The sequence below is a fragment of the Rhinoraja longicauda genome, chromosome 2 (assembly GCF_053455715.1).
Source record: "Rhinoraja longicauda isolate Sanriku21f chromosome 2, sRhiLon1.1, whole genome shotgun sequence".
Lineage (NCBI taxonomy): Eukaryota > Metazoa > Chordata > Chondrichthyes > Rajiformes > Arhynchobatidae > Rhinoraja > Rhinoraja longicauda.
In genome coordinates this window covers 13001947-13024770 of record NC_135954.1, presented here as the reverse complement: position 1 = coordinate 13024770, position 22824 = coordinate 13001947, and the positions used below count along the sequence as shown (strand labels likewise).

At 47.1% G+C, this 22824-nt stretch overlaps 1 protein-coding gene across 4 annotated transcripts in view; it reads left to right on the top strand.

Moving 5' to 3' along the window:
* The window catches only part of elmo1 (engulfment and cell motility 1 (ced-12 homolog, C. elegans)), a 308339-nt gene that overhangs the window by 173633 nt on the left and 111882 nt on the right, over positions 1 to 22824 (top strand). For all 4 annotated transcript variants that reach the window (XM_078415056.1, XM_078415031.1, XM_078415048.1 and 1 more), the window contains one exon: positions 21028 to 21164. In XM_078415056.1, the coding sequence (XP_078271182.1) occupies positions 21028 to 21164 (137 nt within the window). The remainder of the gene's footprint in view (positions 1 to 21027; positions 21165 to 22824) is intronic.

The following is a 22824-nucleotide window of genomic DNA, read 5'->3' as shown; positions in this document are numbered from 1 at the left end:
AAACTGTAACCTGATCTCCCGGTTGCTCGGCACTTTAACTCCCCCCCCCCCATTCCCAATCTGACCTTTCTGTTCTGGGCCTCCTCTATTGTCAGAGTGAGGCCCAGTGCAAATTAGAGGAACAGCGCCTGATATTTCGCTTGGGTAGCTTACACCCCAGCGGTATGAACATTGACTTCTCTAACTTCAAATAGCCCTTGCTTTCCCTCACTCTCCATCACCTCCCCTTCCCAGTTCTCCCACCAGTCTTACTGTCTCCGACTACATTCTATCTCTGTCCCGCCCACTCCCCTGACATAAGGGTCTTGTCCCGAAACATCACCCATTCCTTCTCTCCAGACATGCTTCCTGCCTGCTGAGTTACTCCAGCATTTTGGGTCTACCTTCGATTTAAACCAGCATCTGCAGTTCTTTCCTACACAAGTTCTGTCATCAGATCTCCTTAATGCAACCTCTTTTAGGTTCGCGACCCGAAACATCACCCATTCCTTCTCTCCAGAGATGCTGCCTGTCCCACTGAGTTACTCCAGCATTTGGTGTCTGTATCTTCTCTTTACAATGGCTTTAGTATTGCCTCCAGAAGTAGTGAAAAGAACCAGATAGATCAAGACCACACCTGGAGTACACAAACACTTTTGACCTCCTCCTGTTTTAAGGAGGGATACGCTTGCCTCAGGTTACAGTTTTGTTTGGTGAATGAATGAAAACTCCAAGGGACTCAACTGCTTTCTGAAGCAGGCGTGTCTTGGGGATCATCTCTGTCAAGCGAAGTTTACTAACCCCTGTAAAGCAGAGGTGCAAGCCAGTGTTGTACCTTCTTCAGATTAAATGACAGTCGGTGTAATTGTAAAAGCATTGGTTGGCAGATTTTCTGTGGGTTCATGGTTAATTTATTTTCCTTTCAGTCAGAGGCTCTTCACAAGTCTTTACAAAGAGCTATTTTCACCTGTGCTGAAGTTTTAAATAAATGATTTGAAAATGTGTTCCAAGCCCGGAGGGACACATGTGAATGCTGTGACGGTGCAGAGGCGTTGACGGGAAGCTTGACTTCTCATGGTGAACCATCGGGCATCTACATACTAAAACTCTCGTTTGTTTGTTTGTTTGTTCCTGAACTACTGCCAAAACGGTACACGATAGCGCGACAATTGTCGGCCCACCTTACTCACCGTCATCCCTTTGGTGCTAATGGAAGAAGTTTCATTGAAATCAGTGTTATATTTTTAAAGTTATTCACATTTTTAAGTTTAAATCTATCTCCTAGGGAGGGAGGGGGGAGGGAGAGAGGGGGGTGAAGGGAGGGAGGGAGGGGGGAGGATAAGGTGGTTTGAGGGGGATGGAGTGCGGGGGAGGGGAAAGGGAGGAGGGGGAGGGGTGGGGGGAAGGAGGGGGAGGGGGACGAGAGGGTGCTGCATCAATGAGGAGAGGTTTGGGCCCAACAGGTCCACTTGGTCTGGTCTTTAATAAATTAATGCAAGATGGATATGATCTCTTGGCATCTACTGCAGTCATAACCAGGGTCTCAGCATCGTGACATTGACTATAACCTGCTTGGGATGGGAGGATGCAATCGGTTTGAAGAAGGATTCCGACCCGAATCGTCACCTGTCCGTGTTCTCTAGAGATGCTGCCTGACCCGTTGAGATAATCCAGCACTTTGTGAACTATTCTTGCAGTATCTGCAGTTCCTTGCTTCTAAAATCATCAGTTGATGCTAAGTTGGATAAATAGTCAGCCTTTTTGGTTTAGTTTACTTTAGAAATATAGTGTGGAAACAAGCCCTTCGGCCCATCAAGTCTGCGCCGACCCAGTTATCACCCCATACACTAGGTGGCCGAAGGGCCTGTTCCCATGCTGTATCTTTCAATTAAAAGAGATCAGAATCCAAAAGATTGTGACCAAAGCAACGATCGACCCCCACTGATCAGTCAGAATCCTCCCACCTTGTAATGAATCTCACACACTTGATAAATTAAACACATGTTTCCAGGCAGTCAAGTCTGATGAAAAATCATCAATGTTTTGTTTTGAAAATTGAAAATTATTTTGGAAAAGGGTATATTTTTATTTTTGTTTAAAATCATTGTACCATTCAGAACAGGGGGTAGATGTTTGGCCTCTCTTGCCTCCATAGATTGCTCACCCTCAGATTAGTTTATTATTGTCACATGTAACGAGGTACCGTGAAGAGCTTTTTTGTTGCATGCTATCCAGCCAGCGAAAAGAAGCTGCATGAATACAATCAAGCTATCCACATTGTACAGATACAGGATAAAGGGAATAACGTTTAGTGCAAGACGAAGCCCAGTAAAGTCCAATAAAAGATCATTCTAAGGTCTCCAATGACGTAGATGGGGGGGGGTCAAGACCGCTCTCTAGTTGGTGACTAGACCAAGTGGACCCGTTGGGCCCAAATCTCTCCTGCATTGGTGCAACACCCTCTCCTCCCCTCCCCTCCCCTCCCCCCTTCCCCTCCTCCCCACTCCATCCCCCTCAACCCCCTCTTATCCTCCCCCTCCCTCCACCCCCTCACCCCCCCCCCCCCCCCCCGTATCCTCCCTCCTCCCCCCTCCCTCTCTAGGAGGTGGATTAAACTTTAACATGTGAATAACTTTAAAAAGAAAACACCGATTTCAATGAAACTTTTTCCATTAGCACCAAAGGGACGATGGTGAGTAAGGTGGGCCTAAAATTGTTGTGTTATCGTGTACCGTTTTGGCTGTAGTTCAGGAACAAACAAACAAACAAACAAACGAGAGTTTTAGTCTATAGATAGGATGGTTAAGTTGCCTCATAACAGTTGGGAAGAAACTGTCCCTGAATCTGGAGGTATGTGTTTTCAAACTTCTGTACCTCTTGCCTGATGGGAGAGGGGACGAGGGAATGACCACGGTGAGACTGGTCCTTGGTTATGCTGGTGGACTGGCTGAGGCAGCTTGAGGTAGATGGAGTCATTGAAAGGGAGGTTGGTTTGCGTGATGGACTCGGCTACTCAGTCCAATCCACATCTCTCTCCAGGTCCCTCAGGTCGGCCGACTTGGGGCTACTGACTATCCCACGGTCTAGGCTTAAGCTCAGGGGTCTTTGCGGTTGCAGCTCCTAGACTGTGGAACAGCATCCCTCTCCCCATCAGAACTGCCCCCTCCATCGACTCCTTTAAGTCCAGGCTCAAAACCTATTTCTACTCCCTAGCGTTTGAGGCCCTCTGAGGGGGCGCTGTGAACTGTTTATGTATGTGCTGTTATGTTTGTGTGCCATTGTATGTTCGTTTCTTAGTACCTGAACTGATGTACAGCACTTTGGTCAACCTGGGTTGTTTTTAAATGTGCTATATAAATAAAATTGACTTGACTTGACATCAACTGGATCTCTCTTCAGCTTCCTTTATTCTAAAGGAAGTAGCTCCATTGCAGCCAATCTCTTCAGCAGTCTGAAGAAGGGTCCCGACCGAGACCCTCCTCTGTCCATTCCCTCCACAGATGCTGCCTGGCCTGTTGAGTTCCAACAGGGCTTTGTGTTTTGTTCAAGATTCCTGCACCTGCAGTCTCGTGACTCCCCAATCTCCTGGTAACCGTTGTTCTCTAGCACATCCTCATAAATCTTCCATGCGACCTGGGATGTGTTGTCGCTATCTTTTTGATGGATGAGCAGAACTGAACCCAACGTTCGAGTTCTGGTCGTCCTCATTTTTTTAATAAAGTTATAATGTGACCCGCCTGCTCTTGTATTCTGTGCTTGGGCCAATAATAGCTGCCTAAACCATCCTTTACCTGCACTGTTCCTCGCCAAGATCTGCCTGTTCCCATCTGCTTCTCCGTGTCCTGATTGCCTTGCGTATTCATCCTGTAGAAGACTTTAGTTTAGAGATACAGTGCGGAAATAAGCCCTTTGGCCCACCGAGTCCGTGCTGACCAGCGATCACCCCGTACACCTGCACTATCCTACACACGAGGGACAATTTACAATTTACAGAAGCCAATTAACCTACAAAACCTGTAGGTATTTGGAATGTGGAAGGAAACCAGGGCACCCAGAGAAAATGCATACAGTCACAGGGAGCTAGATAGAGCTCTTGAGGATGGCGGAGTCGGGGGGTGTGGGGAGAAGGCAGGAACGGGGTACTGATTGAGAATGATCAGCCATGATCACATTGAATGGTGGTGCAGGCTCGAAGGGCCGAATGGCCTACTCCTGCAGCTATTGTCTATTGAGAACGTACAAACTCCGTACAGACAGCACCCGTAGTCATGATTGAGCCCGGATCTCTGGTGTTGTGTGGCAGTAACTCTACCGCTGTACCACCGTGCCGCCCTGCCTCCACTGTGCAGCCTTGCACTGAACACAAAGTGCTGGAGTAACTCAACGAGTCAGGCAGCGTTTCTGGAGGATGTGAACAGGCAATGTTCTGGGTGGGGAGCCTTCTTGCCTATTCATTGCCCGGATTGCCCTCTCTTGGCCCTCACTTTTGGATTGATATTTTATAGCCTTTTTGCCATTTTATTGTTGACCAATTTGTAGCTATCACCCTGCAGCCTGACATTAGTTTTTAGCTTTAGAGATGCAGCGTGGAAACGGGCCCTTCGGCCCACCGAGTCCGCGCCGCCCAGCGATCCCCGCACACTAACACTATCCTACACACACTAGGGACAATTTTTACATTTACCAAGCCAATTTACCTACATACCTGTACGTCTTTGGAGTGTGGGAGGAAACTGAAGATCTCGAAGAAAACCCACGTGATCACGGGGAGAACGTATAAACTCTGTACAGACAGCAGCCGAAGTCGGGATCGAACCTGGGTGTCCAGCGCTGTAAGGCAGCAACTCTACCGTGCCACCCATCTCCTTCATCAGCCACTGTGCTATCACTGGCAAATGACTAAATCATTCCTTCTATGGACCGGGTGCAAACCATTAACATGTGCTCATTTGTCCACATAGAGGGTGGATAGTTATAATGAAGGAACTGCCAGGCTATTTATTCACAAAATGCTGGAGTAACTCAGCAGGTCAGGCAGCATCTCAGGAGAGAAGGAATGGGTGACGTTTCGGGTCGAGACCCTTCAGAAGGGTCTCGACCCGAAACGTCGCCCATTCCTTCTCTCCTGAGATGCTGCCAGACCTGCTGAGTTACTCCAGCGTTTTGTGAATAAATACCTTCGATTTATACCAGCATCTGCAGTTATTTTCTTATACGAACTGCCAACTGATAGGTTCAATTACTGAGGTGCGCTAAACGTGGGCAAATGGGACGAACATCGATGGGGCACTAGGTTGGCATGGACCAGTTGGGCCGATGACTCTGTTCCATGCTGTATGACTCGAGTATAAGAAAATAACTGCAGCTTAGCATTGCTCCGGAGCTGATCTGCTCTCGTTCCTGGAGTAAGAACTCTCACAGATACAAGGGCCTCGCGCTTTAATGAAAGGCGGCTTTCTGCCCTCATGGGACCATGTGCGAACCCGTGTCCTGCCTGCTGCCGTACCAGGAGCCCAGTGCCAATCACTGCCTTCCACTAGTACCTCCGCTTCTTACCAGTAAGAACTATCCAGGGTAGACATCTGAAGAAGGGTCTCGACCCGAAACGTCACCCATTCCTTCTCTCCGGAGATGCTGCCTGTCCCGCTGAGTTACTCCAGCATTTTGTGTCTACCTTCGATTTAAACCAGCACCTGCAGTTTTTCTTTCCTACAGAACTACCCAGGGCTTGGTTTAGTGAGGTCATAAGTGATAGGAGCAAAAATATGGCCATTCGGCCCATCGTCTACTCTGCCATTCAATCATGGCTGATCTATCTCCCCCCCCCCCCAACCCCATTCTCCTGCCTTCTGCCCCGTAAACCGTGACACCTGTTAGAGCTGCTGCCTCACCTTGCCAGGGACACGGCTTCGATCCTGACCTCGGGCGCTCTCTGTGCGGAGCTTGCACGTTCCCCTCATCACCGCAGGGGCTTCCTAAAGGAGCTCCGGCCTCCACTCCCATCCCAACGACTTGAGGGTTTGTAGGTTAATTGGCCTCTGTAAAATTGCCTCTAGTGTGTAGGCAGCATTCAGAAGGCCATTGAAATGGTCACCTACCACTGAGACATAGAAACATAGAAAGTAGATGCAGGAGTAGCCCATTCAGGCCCCCCTGACCAGTCTGAAGAAGGGTCTCGATCCGAAACGTCGCCCATTCGTTCTCTCCTGAGATGCTGCCTGACCTGCTGAGTTACTCCAGCATTTTGTGAATAAATACCTTCGATTTGTATCAGCATCTGCAGTTATCTTCTTATACCGCCATTCAATATGATCATGGCTGATCATCCAAAATCAGTATCCCCGTTCCTGTTTTTTTCCCCATATCCCTTGATTCCGTTAGCCCTAAGAGCTACATCTAACTTTCTCTTGAAAACATCCTGTTTATTGGCCTCCACTGCCTTCTGTGGCAGAGAATTCCACAGATTCACAACTCTCTGGGTGGAAAAACATTTTCCTCATCTCAGTCCTAAATGGCCTACACCTTATTCTTAAACTGTGACCCCTGGTTCAGGACTCTTCCAACATCGGGAACATTTTTCCTGCATCTAGCCTGTCCAATCCCTTAAGAATTTTACACGTTTCCATAAGATCCCCTCTCATCCGTCTAAATTTCAGTGAATACAAGCCCAGCCGACCCATTCTTTCATCATATGAGACTCTGGACAGCACCTTGGCCGTGTTGCTGAGTGTAAATCATTGCCGGGGTGGACAGTACAATAAAGAATCCTCAAGGTTTAGGAAGGACATGAATTTGCATCAGGCTGCCAACTGAGTTATGCTGAGGGTAGAGCATCTCAATATAGACAGTGCTATCATGACACATTTCCGCGCGGATTCCATTTGCGGTCTTGTTCTTAGGAACACATCCTGAGCACTGAATGTACAAACCCAGTTCAGGATACTGCCTGCTTCCTCCTTGGAATATTCAATTTGGTTTAATCAAGCAGCTGGCAAAAGGTGTGATAGAAACATAGAAACATAGAAAATAGGTGCAGGAGTAGGCCATTCGGCCCTTCGAGCCTGCACCACCATTCAATATGATCATGGCTGATCATCCAACTCAGTATCCCGTACCTGCTTGGGCTTTATAAAATATGAATAGAGCACAAGTGTTCACAAGCTGTAGGAGTAGAATTAGACCATTCGGCCCATCGAGTCTACTCCGCCATTCAATCATGGCTGATCTCTGCCTCCTAATCCCATTTTCCTGCCTTCTCCCCATAACCTTTGACACCCGTTCTAATCAAGAATTTGCCGAGGTGCAAGGCGGCACGGTAGCGCAGCGGTAGAGTTGCTGCTTTACAGCGAATGCAGCGCCGGAGACTCAGGTTCGATCCTGACTACAGGTGCTGCACTGTAAGGAGTTTGTACGTTCTCCCCGTGACCTGCGTGGGTTTACTCCGAGATCTTCGGTTTCCTCCCACACTCCAAAGACGTACAGGTATGTAGGTTAATTGGCTGGGTAAATGTAAAAATTGTCCCTAGTGGGTGTAGGATAGTGTTAATGTACGGGGATCGCTGGGCGGCACGGACTTGGAGGGCCGAAAAGGCCTGTTTCCGGCTGTATGTATATGATATGATATGATATGTTCTGGTGAATCCTCTGAAAACATTGGTTCAGCGGCAGTGGATGTCTTATGTCCCTGTAAGCATGCAGGTACAGCAGGCAGTGAAGAAAGCCAATGGAATGTTGGCCTTCATAAAAAGAGGAGTTGAGTATAGGAGCGAAGAGGTCCTTCTGCAGTTGTACAGGGCCCTAGTGAGACCGCACCTGGAGTACTGTGTGCAGTTTTGGTCTCCAAATTTGAGGAAGGATATTCTTGCTATTGAGGGCGTGCAGCGTAGGTTGACTAGGTTAATTTCCGGAATGGCGGGACTGTCATATGTTGAAAGACTGGAGCGACTAGGCTTGTATACACTGGAATTTAGATGGATGAGAGGGGATCTTATCGAAACGTATAAGATTATTAAGGGGTTGGACACATTAGAGGCAGGAAACATGTTCCCAATGTTGGGGGAGTCCAGAACCAGGGGCCACAGTTTAAGAATAAGGGGTAGGCCATTTAGAACGGAGATGAGGAAAAACTTTTTCAGTCAGAGAGTTGTGAATCTGTGGAATTCTCTGCCTCAGAAGGCAGTGGAGGCCAATTCTCTGAATGCATTCAAGAGAGAGCTGGATAGAGCTCTTAAGGATAGCGGAGTCAGGGGGTATGGAGAGAAGGCAGGAACGGGGTACTGATTGAGAATGATCAGCCATGATCACATTGAATGGCGGTGCTGGCTCGAAGGGCCGAATAACCTACTCCTGCACCTATTGTCTATTTTGGGCACCAGACTGTGATCAGGCAATTGGACCATGCTACCAACAAATAAAGAGCTGTCCTGAACTACTGTCTATCTCATGGGAGTCCCTTGGACTATCTTTGATCGGACTTTATTGGCTTTATCTTGCACTAAACATTATTCACGTTATTCCCTTTATCATGGATCTGTACACTGCGGATGGCTCGACTGTAATCGTGTATAGTCTTTCCACTGACTGGTAGAAAGCAACAAAAGCTTTTCACTGTACCTCGGTAAACATGACAATAAACTAAACTCATAACTCAGACATGCCATGTGAAAATGATTCCAGATCTGAAGGACTTCAGTTAACGTTGATAGACTGGCGAAACTGGGGTCAATCTCCCGCTAAAGGCATTTAAAATCATGAAAGCTTTGGAGAAAGTTGGCAGGGGGAAACTGCTACCATAGGTGGAGGGGTGAAGAATCGGGGGACTTAGAATGAAGAACCGAACAGTACAGAATCAGGCCCTTCAGCCCATAAATTCCATGCCGAGCATGAGGTCAAATTAGACTAATCGTATCTGGGCGCCACAGAGGCACAGCGGTAGAGTTGCTGCCTTGCAGCGCCAGAGACCCGGGTTCAATAGACAATAGGTGCAGGAGGAGGCCATTTGGCCCTTTGAGCCAGCACGGCCATTCACCGTGATCATGGCTGATCATTCTCAATCAATACCCCGTTCCTGCCCTCTCCCCATATCCGCTATCATTAAGAGCTCTATCTAACTCTCTTGAAAGCATCCAGGGAATTGGCCTCCACTGCCTTCTGAGGCAGAGAATTCCAGAGTTTCACAACTCTCTTGAATGCATTCAGAGAATTGGCCTCCACTGCCTTCTGAGGCAGAGAATTCAACAGATTCACAACTCTCTGAGTGAAAAAGTTTTTCCTCATCTCCGTTCTAAATGGCCTACCCCTTATTCTTAAACTGTGGCCCCTGGTTTGGGATTCCCCCAACATTGGGAACATGTTTCCTGCCTCTAGCATGTCCAATCCCTTAATAATCTTATATGTTTCAATAAGATCCCCTGTCATCCTTCTAAATTCCAGCGTACACAAGCTCCAGTCTTTCAACTTATCACAGTCCTGCCATTCCGGGAATTAACCTCGTGAACTTACGCTGCACTCCCTCAATAGAAAGAATGTCCTTCCTCAGATTTGGAGACCAAAACTGCACACAGTACTCCAGGTGCGGTCTCACTAGGGCCCTGTACAACCGCAGAAGGACCTCTTTGCTCCTATACTCAACTCCTCTTGTTATGAAGCTCAACATTCCATTAGCTTTCTTCACTGCCTGCTGTACCTGCATGCTTAGGTTCGATCCTGACTATGGCTGCTGTCTGTTAATGGAGTGAAGGATAAGATCATTGTTAGCTGGGAGAAGGTAACAACAAAGCAAACAGATTAAATCGAGTCCGGGACAGTTAGACTGGTCGGAGAATTGGGAAAGGGGAGGGATGGAGAGGGAGAGAAACCAAAGGTTACTTGAAGTTAGAAGTCAATGTTCATATCGCTGGGGTGTAAGCTACCCAAGCGAAATATGAGGTGCTGTTCCTGCAATTTGCTCTGGGCCTCACTCTGCCAATGGAGGAGGCCCAGGAAAGAAAGGTCAGTGTGGGAATGGGAGGGGAAGTTAAAGTGTTCAGCATCCGGGAGATCAGATAGGTTTAGGGGGATGAGCGGAGTTGTTCAGCGAAACGTTTGCCGAGCCTGCGCTTGGTCTCGCCGATATACAGGAGTTGATAAGGTTGGAGGAGATGCAGGTGAACCTCTGCCTCACCGGACAGTACTCCAGGTGCGGATACAGGATGAGGGAATAACTCCGATCAAAGTTAGGAATAATATTTGGAACTAGACCAAGTGGACCCGTTGGGCCCAAACCTCTCTGCGTTGGTGCAGCACCCTCTCCTCCCCCCCCCCTCTCCCCCCCCCCCCCCACTCCCCCCTCCCCCCCTTCCCAACCACCTCCTCCCCTCTCCCCTTCCCCATCCCCTCCCTCCCCTCTCCCCTCCACTCCCCCTCTCCCCTCTCCCTCCCCCTCTCCCCCCTCCCTCCCACTCCCTCTCTCCCCCTCCCTCCGAACCCCCCTCCCCCCCACTCCATCCCCCTCAACCCCCCTTATCCTCCCTCCTTCCCCCTCCAACCCTCTACCCCCCTCCCTCCCTCCCTCGGAGATAGATTTTAACTTTAAAATGTGAATAACTTAAAAAATATAACACTGATTTCAATGAAACCTCTTCCATTAGCACCAAAGGGACGACGGTGAGTAAGGTGGGCCTAAGGTTGTCGTGCTATCGTGTACCGTTTTGGCTGTAGTTCAGGAACAAACAAACAAACAAACGAGAGTATTAATATATAGATAATATGATGAGCCTTAATCATCTTGGATTCTTGAAAGATGTGGAGAGGTTTAAATGGTCAATGGAGGTCGAGTGGAATTCTCTGCCACAGAAGGCAGTGGAGGCCAATTCTCTGAATGCATTCAAGAGAGAGCTAGATAGAGCTCTTAAGGATAGCGGAGTCAGTTGGGTATGGGGAGAAGGCAGGAACGGGGTACTGATTGAGAATGATCAGCCATGATCACATTGAATGGCGGTGCAGGCTCGAAGGGCCGAATGGCCTCCTCCTGCACCTATTGTCTATTGAAATGAGGTCTGAAGAATGGTCTCGACCCGAAATGTCACCAATTCCTTCTCTCCAGAGATGCTGCCTGTCCCGCTGAGTTACTCCAGCTTTTTGTGTCTATCTTTGGTTTATCATATCATACATATATACAGCCGGAAACAGGCCTTTTCGGCCCACCAAGTCCGTGCCGCCCAGCGATCCCCGCACATTAACACTATCCTACACCCACTAGGGACAATTTTTACATTTACCCAGCCAATTAACCTACATACCTGTACGTCTTTGGAGTGTGGGAGGAAACCGAAGATCTCGGAGAAAACCCACGCAGGTCACGGGGAGAACGTACAAACTCCTTACAGTGCAGCACCCGTAGTCAGGATCGAACCTGAGTCTCCGGCGCTGCATTCGCTGTAAAGCAGCAACTCTGCCGCTGCGCTACCGTGAACCAGCACCTGCAGTTCCTTCTCACTCATGAAATGTATATCTTTGTACAATATAAAGATTGACATTAATATTACAGTTGGTAGTAATCCACAGAGTATTAAAAGACAGACAGATAATGCTGCCACCTGGCAGCTCAGGCAACATCAATGAAATTAACAATGGTGTTAGAGTTTCATATCAAACACCCATTGTCAGAACAATGGTGCAAAGGTTGTTGCAGGGGATGCCACGAATATTTCTAGCATTTTCTGTTTTTATTTCAGATTTCCAGTAACCGCAGTTGTGCTTTATTTCTATCACTTTTGAGTATTCTATAGTACGTCATGAGGAATAGGAGTAGAATTACACCATTCGGCCCATCAAGTCTACTCCGTCATTCAGTCATGGCTGATCTATCTCTCCCTCCTAACCCCATTCTCCTGCCTTCTCCCCATAACCTCTGACATCTGTACTAGTCAAGAGTGGCACGGTGGCGCCGCGCCTGAGTTTGTGTCTTACAGCGAATGCAGCGCCTGAGACTCAAGTTCGATCCTGACTACGGGCACCGTCTGTACGGAGTTTGTACGTTCTCCCCGTGACCTGCGTGGGTTTTCTCCGAGGTCTTCGGTTTCCTCCCACACTCCAAAGATGTACAGGTTTGTAGGTTAATTGACTGGGTAAAATGTAAAAATTGTCCCTAGTGTGTGTAGGATAGTGTTAATGTGCGGGGATCGCTGGGCGGCGCGGACGCGGTGGGCCGAAGGGCCTGTTTCCGCGCTGTATCTCTAAATCTAAATCTAAAATCTAAATCTATCTCTGCCTTAAAGGTATTCACTGACTTGGCCTCCACAACCTTCTGTGGCAGAGTTCCACAGATTCACCACCCTCTGACTAAAGACATTTCTCCTCATCTCCTTCCTAAAAGAACGTCCTTTAATTCTGAGGCTATGACCTCTAGTCCTAGACTCTCTCACTAGGGGAAACATCCTCTCCACATCCACTCTATCCAAGCCTTTCACTGTTCTGTGTGTTTCAATGAGGTTCCCCCCTCATTTTTCTAAGCTCCAGCGAGTACAGGCCCAGTACCGACAAACGCTCATCATAGGTTAAGCTATTGCATCCTGGGAGCATTCTTGTAAACCTCCTCTGGACCCTCTCCAGAGCCAGCACATCATTCCTCACATATGGTGCCCAAAATTGCTCACAATATTCCAAATGCGGCCTTACCAGCGCCTTATGGAGCCTCAATATTACATCCCTGTTTTTGTATACAAGCCCTCTTGAAATAAACGCCAGGGAAATGGACCAAACCTGGGTTTACGTGGTGGTCTCGGGGACATTGGTATCACAGCGGTGAAGTGTTTGTTTCATGTGATAAGAGGAGTATTTCGGACCAGTTTTAGGTGTTTACAGTGAGCTGATAAATGCAGTGGAAAGGAGGAAGGAAGCTGGAGGAGTAGGCTGATCAATCCCCATAGCCCACGCTGAAGCATGTCAGCCTGACCAAGTGCTACTATTTTCAGCCCTGAGTCAGAAGGTTGTGGGTTCACTCGGTGCTCTAGAATACTTAAGCACAAATGCTTGTCTGACACCGGTGCTGGAAGTATACAGCACATAAGGAGATTTGGAGGTGCTATCTTTCAAATAAGGCATTGAAACATATGTTGGAAGGAACTGCAGATGCTGGTTTAAACCGAAGATAGACACAAAATGCTGGAGTAACTCAGCGGGGCAGGCAGCATCTCTGGAGAGAAGGAACGGGTGATGTATCGGGTCGAGACCCATCTTCGGCATTAAAGCATCTTGGAAGAACACAATGAATCCTGATACAGAGAAAAGACATAAAGTGTTGGAGTAACAATGGTTCAGGCAGCATCTCTGGAACTTACAGGACCAGAATTAGGGCATTCAGCCCATCAAGTCTACTCCGCCATTCAATCGTAGCTGATCTATCTCTCGCTCTCATCCACATTCTCTTGCCTTCTGCCCATTACCCTTGACACCCCTCCTAGTCTAGAATCTATCAATCTCCGTCTTAAAAACATCCATTGACCTGGCCTCCACAGCCATGTGTGGAAAAGAATTCCACAGATTCACCACCCTCTGGCTAAAGAAATTCCTCCTCATCTCCTTACTAAAGCTACGTCCTTTATTCTGGGGCTACGGCCTCTAGTCGTGGACTTCTCCAACTAGTGGAAACATCCTCTCCACACCCGCTCTATCCATCTAGGCCTTTCACTATTCGGTAAGTTTCAATGAGGTCCCCCCTCATCCTTCTAAACTCCAACGGGTACAGCCCCTGTGGCGTAGGATAGGTGACTTTTCTGGTTGGGGCCTTTCTTCAGACTGATTAGAAACATAGAAACATAGAAAATAGGTGCAGGAGTAGGCCATTCGGCCCTTCGAGCCTGCACCGCCATTCAATATGATCATGGCTGATCATCCAACTCAGTATCCCGTACCTGCCTTCGCTCCATACCCCCTGATCCCTTTAGCCACAAGGGCCACATCTAACTCCCTCTTAAATAGAGCCAATGAACTGGCCTCAACTACCTTCTGTGGCAGAGAATTCCACAAAACTTTCTCATCTCGGTCCTAAAAGACTTCCCCCTTATCCTTAAACTGTGACCCCTTGTTCTGGACTTCCCCAACATCGGGAACAATCTTCCTGCATCTAGCCTGTCCAACCCCTTAAGAATTTTATATGTTTCTATAAGATCCCCCCTCAATCTTCTAAATTCCAGCGAGTACAAGCCGAGTACAATCCAGTCTTTCTTCATATGAAAGTCCTGCCATCCCAGGAATCAATCTGGTGAACCTTCTCTGTACTCCCTCTATGGCAAGAATGTCTTTCCTCAGATTAGGAGACCAAAACTGTACGCAATACTCCAGGTGTGGTCTCACCAATGCCCTGTACAACTGCAGCAGATTGTGGGGTGAAGCTGGAAGTGAGTGAATACAGAGGCTGGCAAGTGATAACACCATTTTGAATACTGTGGGTGGGTGGGTGGGTGGGGGTTACTGGTCAGGGAGAGCATCAGCAGCCCTAGGCTGTGACACTGGGCTGGGATGTGAGGCAGAGTGGTAAAGGGCGAAGTCAGTTAGAGTGATAGTAATAAGCACGTTAGGTAGGGGGATAGGCAGGAGATTCTGTGGCCATAAGTGAGATTCCAGGGTGGTGTATTGCCTCCCTGGTGCCAGGGTCCAGGATGCCTGGAGAAGCTGCAGATGATTCTAAATAGGGAGGGTGAGCAGTCAGGGGTCTTTGTGTATGTTGGCACAAATGATATAGTTAGCGACGGGGATGTGATCCGGCAGAGTCTGAAGAAACGTCACCCATTTCTTCTCTCCAGAGATGCTGTCTGTCCCTCTGAGTTACTCCAGCTTTTTGTGTCTATCTTCGGTTTAAACCAGCATCGTCACACCGAAGATAGACACAGAATGCTGGGTCAGGCAGCATCTCTGGAGAAAAGGAATAGGTGACGTCTCGGGTCGAGACCCTTCTTCAGACTGAGAGTCGGAGAGAGGGAAACTCTACCTCTCCTTGATCATCGTTGCTGGCTTTGATTTGTTCTTTTCATAGATGTCATTCGTTTGTTCTTTGTACCTAGTTTCCTCTAGTTTCCTTCTCCCCTGACTCTCAGTCTGAAGAAGGGTCTCAATCCGAAAAGGTCACCTATTCCTTAACTCCAGAGATGCTGCCTGACCCGTTGAGTGACTCCAGCATTTTGTGTCTAAGGTGTAGTAATTGGGAGGCTGAAGTACAATCAGAGTAGCGTGAGCACATCTTTATTATTTTTAAGCTCTACGAATATCACATCAGTGGAAGAACCACTTCTGGAGCGACTAGGCTTGTATACACTGGAATTTAGAAGGATGAGAGGAGATCTTATCGAAACGTATAAGATTATTAAGGGTTTATAGACAATAGACAATAGGTGCAGGAGTAGGCCATTCAGCCCTTCGAGCCAGCACCGCCATTCAATGCGATCATGGCTGATCACTCTTAATCAGTACTCCGTTCCTGCCTTCTCCCCATACCCCCTCACTCCGCTATCCTTAAGAGCTCTATCCAGCTCTCTCTTGAAAGCATCCAACGAACTGGCCTCCACTGCCTTCTGAGGCAGAGAATTCCACACCTTCACCACTCTCTGACTGAAAAAGTTCTTCCTCATCTCCATTCTAAATGGCCTACCCCTTATTCTTAAACTGTGGCCCCTTGTTCTGGACTCCCCCAACATTGGGAACATGTTTCCTGCCTCTAATGTGTCCAATCCCCTAATTATCTTATATGTTTCAATAAGATCCCCCTCATCCTTCTAAATTCCAGTGTATACAAGCCTAATTGGACACGTTAGAGGCAGGAAACAAGTTCCCAATGTTGGGGGAGTCCAGAACAAGGGGCCACAGTTTAAGAATAAGGGGTAGGCCATTTTGAACTGAGATGAGGAAAAGCTTTTTCAGTCAGAGAGTTGTGAATCTGTGGAATTCTCTGCCTCAGAAGGCAGTGGAGGCCAATTCTCTGAATGCATTCAAGAGAGAGCTAGATAGAGCTCTTAAGGATAGCGGAGTCAAGGGATATGGGGAGAAGGCAGGAACGGGGTACTGATTGAGAATGCTCAGCCATGATCACATTGAATGGCGGTGCTGGCTCGAAGGGCCGGATGGCCTCCTCCTGCACCTATTGTCTATTGTAACATGTCCTCTCTGAGTGCCTCCGTGACATTAATAAACCTTCCACCTCTTTTACCTCCCATTGTTCTGGGGACTTGGCTGTGCAGAAATGAACTATTACATAACTATATTACAATGAATTCTTAATGTCATTCACTGGTATGGAGGTGTTGCTTGGTAAATTGATTTTTGGTGCAGAGATTGCAGGGTTGACTGTCCCAAATGTGCATTGTTGGATGTTGGTCCATTGTCGATGTTATTGTTGATGGACGGTGGAGTCATTGTTGGAGTGCGTGGTCTGATTGAGGTGGGCATGACTGCCACTGCACTTGTCCCAACTTGTGCCAAGAATGGCCGGGATGGGAATCCTTCATTGCCAGCAACGACCCCCAGAGTAAGCCGAGAAAAACCACTTCGAGAATAAACCACTTCTCCATTTTGTCCCAGTGTGAAGAGGACTCTCACAGCAGCATTACATTTTTCCACTTATCCTGGTAGCTCTGTGACCAGGTGGGTTTATTCTTGAGAGCTCCAGTTTTCTCCCACATCCCAAAAGGAGTATTGGTTGCTAGGTTAATTGGTCATAGAGTCACACAGCAGGGAAACAGGCCAAAGATAGACACAAAATGCTGGAGTAACTCAGCGGGTCAGGCAGCATCTCTGGAGAGAAGGAATGGGTGACGTTTCGGGTCGAGATCATTCCTCAGACTTGGCCCAATTGTCCCAGCTGACAAAGATGCCCCAACGAAGCTAGTCCCTTTTGCCCGTGTTTAGCCCGTAAATCTTTCATAGCAAAATTGCAGTGGACAAATTCAAGGAAAAAAGGGGAAAAGCAGGCGCAAACTGGGTTTGCGTTTTGATGAGAAAGTTTTTATTCACAAAATGCTGGAGTAACTCAGCAGGTCAGGCAGCATCTCGGGAGAGAAGGAATGGGTGACGTTTCGGGTCGAGACCCTTCTTCAGACTGATGTCAGGGGGGCGGGACAAAGGAAGGATATAGGTGGAGACAGGAAGATAGAGGGAGATCTGGGAAGGAGGAGGGGACGGGAGGGACAGAGGAACTATCTAAAGTTGGCAGCTTTAACTTCAACCAATAATTTATCTCCAAAGCAACATGGAATTCATTGCCACAGAAGACTGTGGAGGACAAGTCAATTAATATATTTTAAGGCAGAGATTGATAGATTCTCGATTAGTACGGCTGTCAGGGGTTATGGGGAGAAGCCAGGAGAATGGAGTTGAGAGGGAAAGATAGAACAGCCAAGATTGAACGGAGGAGTAGACTTGATGGGCTAATTCTGCACCCATAACTTATGAATCATATTGTTCTTTATTTCTTTGAGTGCAATTACTTTTGCACGCAAAGTGTTTCATTTACTAAAACTCCCTGGGATACCTTTTTAATGATGAAAGGAAGTGTCTGAGTTTACTTTGCCCAGTGAAGTAAGCTAACATTAAAATTAAAGTGTTTAAGAAAAACATTTCACTGCCATTTGCAGCTGCATGTTTATTCTTCTGTCAAAAGCGATGAACTTTTGGCTTTGCTGAGGAGACTGGAAGCCGCGTATCAACCACTGTGCACAAAAGGTTGCAATTAGTTGCTTTGAGTTGGCTGCTGGGTGTTTACTTAATGGTCTTGGCAGATTCCTCTTGCATGGAATGCCACGGTTATCCAAAGGCATGAATGCCTTTAAAGATCCAGACAAGATGCCAATGCAGATATTATAATCATAATAATAAATTTTATTTGTCATATGTAGGTTGGCACAGGGTCAACGGTACAATGAAATGTATTTGACAAGACAACGGGTCACCTCAGCAGTAATATTCCAAGGATAAATAAGATAAAAAATGACATTAGTAAGGTAAAAAGACAATATTAAAAATAGTTAAAAAGACAATATTAAAAATAATCAACATATATGACTTGAAATGTGTTTATGAGTTTAGAAGCCTGATGGCCTGATGGTAGAAACTGTTCTTAAGTCTGGTGGTACGCGCAGCCATACTCCTGTATCATCTGCCTGACGGTAACAAGGAGAACAGCCTGCGTGCTGGGTGGCTGTGGTCCTTGATGATGCTGCGTGCCTTCCGCAGGCACCGCCGGTAGGAAATGTCCTGAATGGCCGGGAGACAGTTGCCAGTGATGTGCTGTGCCGTCTTCACCACTCTCTGTGGTGATTTGTGGCTGTGGGCAGAACAGTTCCCGTACCAGACTGTAATGCAGCCCATCAGCAGCAGGCTCTCGATGGTGCATCTGTAGAGGTTTGTGAGGATGTTGGCGTTCATGCCAAACTTCCTCAGTCTTCTCAGGAAAAAGAGCCGCTGGTGGGCCTTCTTTGTTATTGTGTCCGCCGTGTGCAGTGTCCAGGAAAGGTCCTCAGTGATGTGCACACTGAGGAACACACCAGAGAGCATTGACCACAACCAGAGAGCAGTGCTGAACTACTTAATCCACCTCTTTGATGACCCTCGGACTATCCTTGATCGGACTTTGCTGGCTTTACCTTGCACTAAACGTTATTCCCTTATCATGTACACTGTGAATGGATCGATTGGGATCTTGCATTGTCTGGTTAGCACGCAACAAAAGCTGTTCACTGTACATTGGTACACGTGACAATAAACTTAGGCTCTAACCGAATTCTTTACAAGGGAAAAACAGACGGTTTCATTAAAAAAAACGGAAAAAGTTATGGATTGCCACCTGATAAAAATAGAAGATAGAAACAAAATGCTGGAGTAACTCAGTGGAACAGGCAGCATCTGTGGAGAAAGGGAATAGTCAAGTCAAGTCAAGTTTATTTGTCACACACACACGATGTGCAGTGAAATGAAAGTGGCAATGCCTGCGGATTGTGCAAAAAAAATTACAATTACAGCATGTAAATTAAAATTAATACAGAAAAGAAAATGTAGTCCCTGGAGTTATAATAGTTAACAGTCCTGATGGCCTGTGGGAAGAAACTTCCACATGATGCTTTGGGTCAGGGGAGAGGGAAACTAGAGGGATGAAAAGGTACAGAACAAATCAGAGCCAGCACTGATGTCTCGAGAAAGGTGGAGTCCACAATGGTCCATTGTTGGCAGTGGAAGAGGTGATAATGATGGGATACATTTTGATAAAAATAGAATATGGCTGATTTATACACTACAAATTATTGAACCAAGATAAAATCATGGGCTAAATTTTTAAATCTCTATGCAAAGATAAGTTAGCTGTTTCAAATCTTTAGAGATACAGCATGGAAACAGGCCCTTTGGCCCACCGATTCCGTGGCGACCAACGATCAGCCGTACACTAGTTCTATCCTCCGCACTAGGGACAATTTACAGAAGCCAATTAACCTACAAACCTGCACGTCTTTAGAATGTGGGGGGGAAAACGGAGCATCCGGAGTAAATCCACAGTGCACAGACAGCACCCGTGGTCAGTCTGAAGAAGGGTCTCGATCCGAAACGTCATCCATTCCTTCTCTCCTGAGATGCTGCCTGACCTGCTGAGCTACTCCAGCATTTAGTTGAAATAAATACCTTTGATTTGTACCAGCATCTGCAGTTATTTTCGTACAGCACCCGTGGTCAGGATCGAACCAAGATCTCTGGCGCTTTGAGGCAGCAACTCTACCGCTGCGCCATTGTGCTGCCCTTCTCACTACTGCTCTGCAAGTGTTAAAATTCATTGTCCATCATCACCAGTTGTCCCTGAACTGAGGCAGCGTTTAAGGGTTATCCACAACAGTGGGCCCAGAGCACTTGTAAGCCACACAGGTAAGGCAGCAACTCTGCCGCTGTGCCACTGTAAATCTATTTTATGACAAGTAATTTGAAAATCTCATTTTCTCCAATTGGCCGGGAATTCCACATAACTGGCTGATGAATAAGCACATCTACAAGGATGTGTTTTGAGAGATTCGGCTCTTGTTACCACTCGGGTAGAGTATGTGTTTTCATTTGATGGTTCAGTGATGATGAGTATGTTGCCAAGCAAGGCCTAATTTTTAAACTGGGAGTGCAATGTGTTTTTTATTGTTTCTATTTAGTCCCATTCTTCTCTACATTCTTCCCTCCCTCCCCCCTCGTTTGTATTCAATACTTTTCCCTTTTCTATCCACACCCTCACTCTTCAATCCTACTCACTCACATTTCTCCAATACCTTCCCTCAATTAAATCCTTTCCCTCCACTCTTCAATTCTACCTCCCCTCATTTCTCTTCCCTTCCCCTTCCATTGATTTCATTCTCTCATGAACCCCTTTAACTTCACCTCGCCCTCACTTTCCCTCACTCTCTGTCTCATGCCCGATCACTCTCGATCAGTATCGCCTCTTTAATTCTCATCAATGCCCTTCCCTCCTTTATTCACTTCTCTTCAGCTATTTTATCATCCCCTCCCACAATAGACAATAGGTGCAGGAGGAGGCCATTCGGCCCTTCGAGCCAGCACCGCCATTCAATGTGATCATGGCTGATCATTCTCAATCAGTATCCCGTTCCTGCTTTCTCCCCATTCCCCCTGACTCCGCTATCCTTAAGAGCTCTATCTAGCTCTCTCTTGAATGTATTCAGAGAATTGGCCTCCACTGCCCTCTGAGGCAGAGAATTCCACAGATTCACAACTCTCTGACTGAAAAAGTTTTTCCTCATCTCTGTTCTAAATGGCCTACCCCTTATTCTTAATCTGTGGCCCCTTGTTCTGGACTCCCCCAACATTGGGAACATGTTTCCTGCCTCTAATGTGTCCAACCCCTTAATAATCTTATACGTTTCGATAAGATCTCCTCTCATCCTTCTAAATTCCATTGTATACAAGCCTAGTCGCTCCAGTCTTTCAACATATGACAGTCCCGCCATTCCGGGAATTAACCTAGTAAACCTACGCTGCACGCCCTCAATAGCAAGAATTGCCCTTCACTAACGTCCGATTCCTCTTGTCACCCTGCAGCCAGTGATACCTGCAAAGAATTCCACCCCATGTTTTTCACTCACGACCGATCGTTTGAGGAGTTTTTCTGCATCTGCATCCAGCTGCTGAATAAGACATGGAAAGAGATGAGAGCAACGTCGGAAGACTTCAATAAGGTCGGTGTTGCCACGCTGCTGGACTGTTAATACAAATGATGATTGTAGTTTCTGGTTCATCTCCTTTGCAGCAAAGAATGGTCTTGCAGTTAACGTATTGTGTCACATCGTCATGGTTTCTGCCAGAAAAATTGATGCCTTGACTTTGTTAAAATGGTGATTCTTTATGTTGCTGTGAAGAACACAAATAATCACAGCCTTCTCAATTTATTGAGTGTCTTGAAATATCATTTCTCTTTCACGTGTTGGAGTGATTTTGCTGCAATGTGTGATTGGTTGTGATGCCATGTTTGATAAACAATTTGTTTTCCTGCAGGATTTTTGTGCGAACCACGCGTTTTGATTTCTACGTATTGTGCAAGTTTGCAGAAATTTACAAGCTTTTTAGTTTAGTTTAGTAAAGATACAGCACGTAAACAGGCCCTTCGGTCCACCAAGTCGGCACCGACCAGTGATCCCCGCATACTAACACTATCCTACACATACACCAGGGACAATTTACACTTAAACCTAGCCAATTAACCTACAAACCTGTACGTATTTGGAGTGTGGGAGTAAACTAGAGCACCCGGAGAAAACCCACGTGGTCACGGGGAGAGCGTACAAACTCCGTACAGACAGCACCCGTAGTCAGGATCAAAACCGGGTCTCCGGCGCTGTAAAGCAGCAACTCTACCGCTGCGGCACCGTGCTGTCCTCAGCCTAGCCCTCAGATACTTTGTCCCAACACACTTTCAGCCTTTATATCTGTGAAAACCTGTTTTATGCAAGGCTGACATCAGGGAACTTTCTTGCCATTGTTCAAGCTGGGTAGGACTGCACATAAACCAGTAGTTATGTAGACAAGCAGTCCTCTGGTGTATTGGGAGTCAGCGCGCAGTACATTCAACAAGGAACAGACAGCTTTATAGGCTGTCTACTCCAGGTTTATGAATTGCCAAACAGACTGAAAAGATGGAATGAATTTGACACAGATTTACTGAAGAGAGACACAGGAACTGGAACAGATTTACAAAAGATGGATTTCCCACGCAGGAAGGGTAAATTGCTACTCTTCCAAATGTTTTATCGCTGTTCGATTAGTTTAAAGGTGGTTCGGAAATACTGCTTGACACTGCAACTAATAGTATAAGAAAATAACTGCAGATGCTGGTACAAATCGATTTATTCACAAAATGCTGGAGTAACTCAGCAGGTCAGGCAGCATCTCGGGAGAGAAGGAATGGGTGACGTTTCGGGTCGAGACCCTTCTTCAGACTGATGTCGGGGGTGGGACAAAGGAAGGATATAGGTGGAGACAGGAAGATAGAGGGAGATCTGGGAAGGAGGAGGGGAAGGGAGGGACAGAGGAGCTATCTGAAGTTGGAGAAGTCGACGTTCATACCACCGGGCCTCAAACTGCCCAGGCGAAATATGAGGTGCTGCTCCTCCAATTTCCGGCGGGCCTCACTATGGCACTGGAGGAGGCCCATGACAGAGAGGTCAGACTGGGAATGGGAGGGGGGGTTAAAGTGCTGGGCCACCGGGAGATCAGTTGCGTTAATGCGGACCGAGCGCAGGTGTTCAGCGAAGCGATCGCCGAGCCTGCGCTTGGTTTCGCCGATATAGATGAGTTGACATCTAGAGCAGCGGATGCAATAGATGAGGTTGGAGGAGGTGC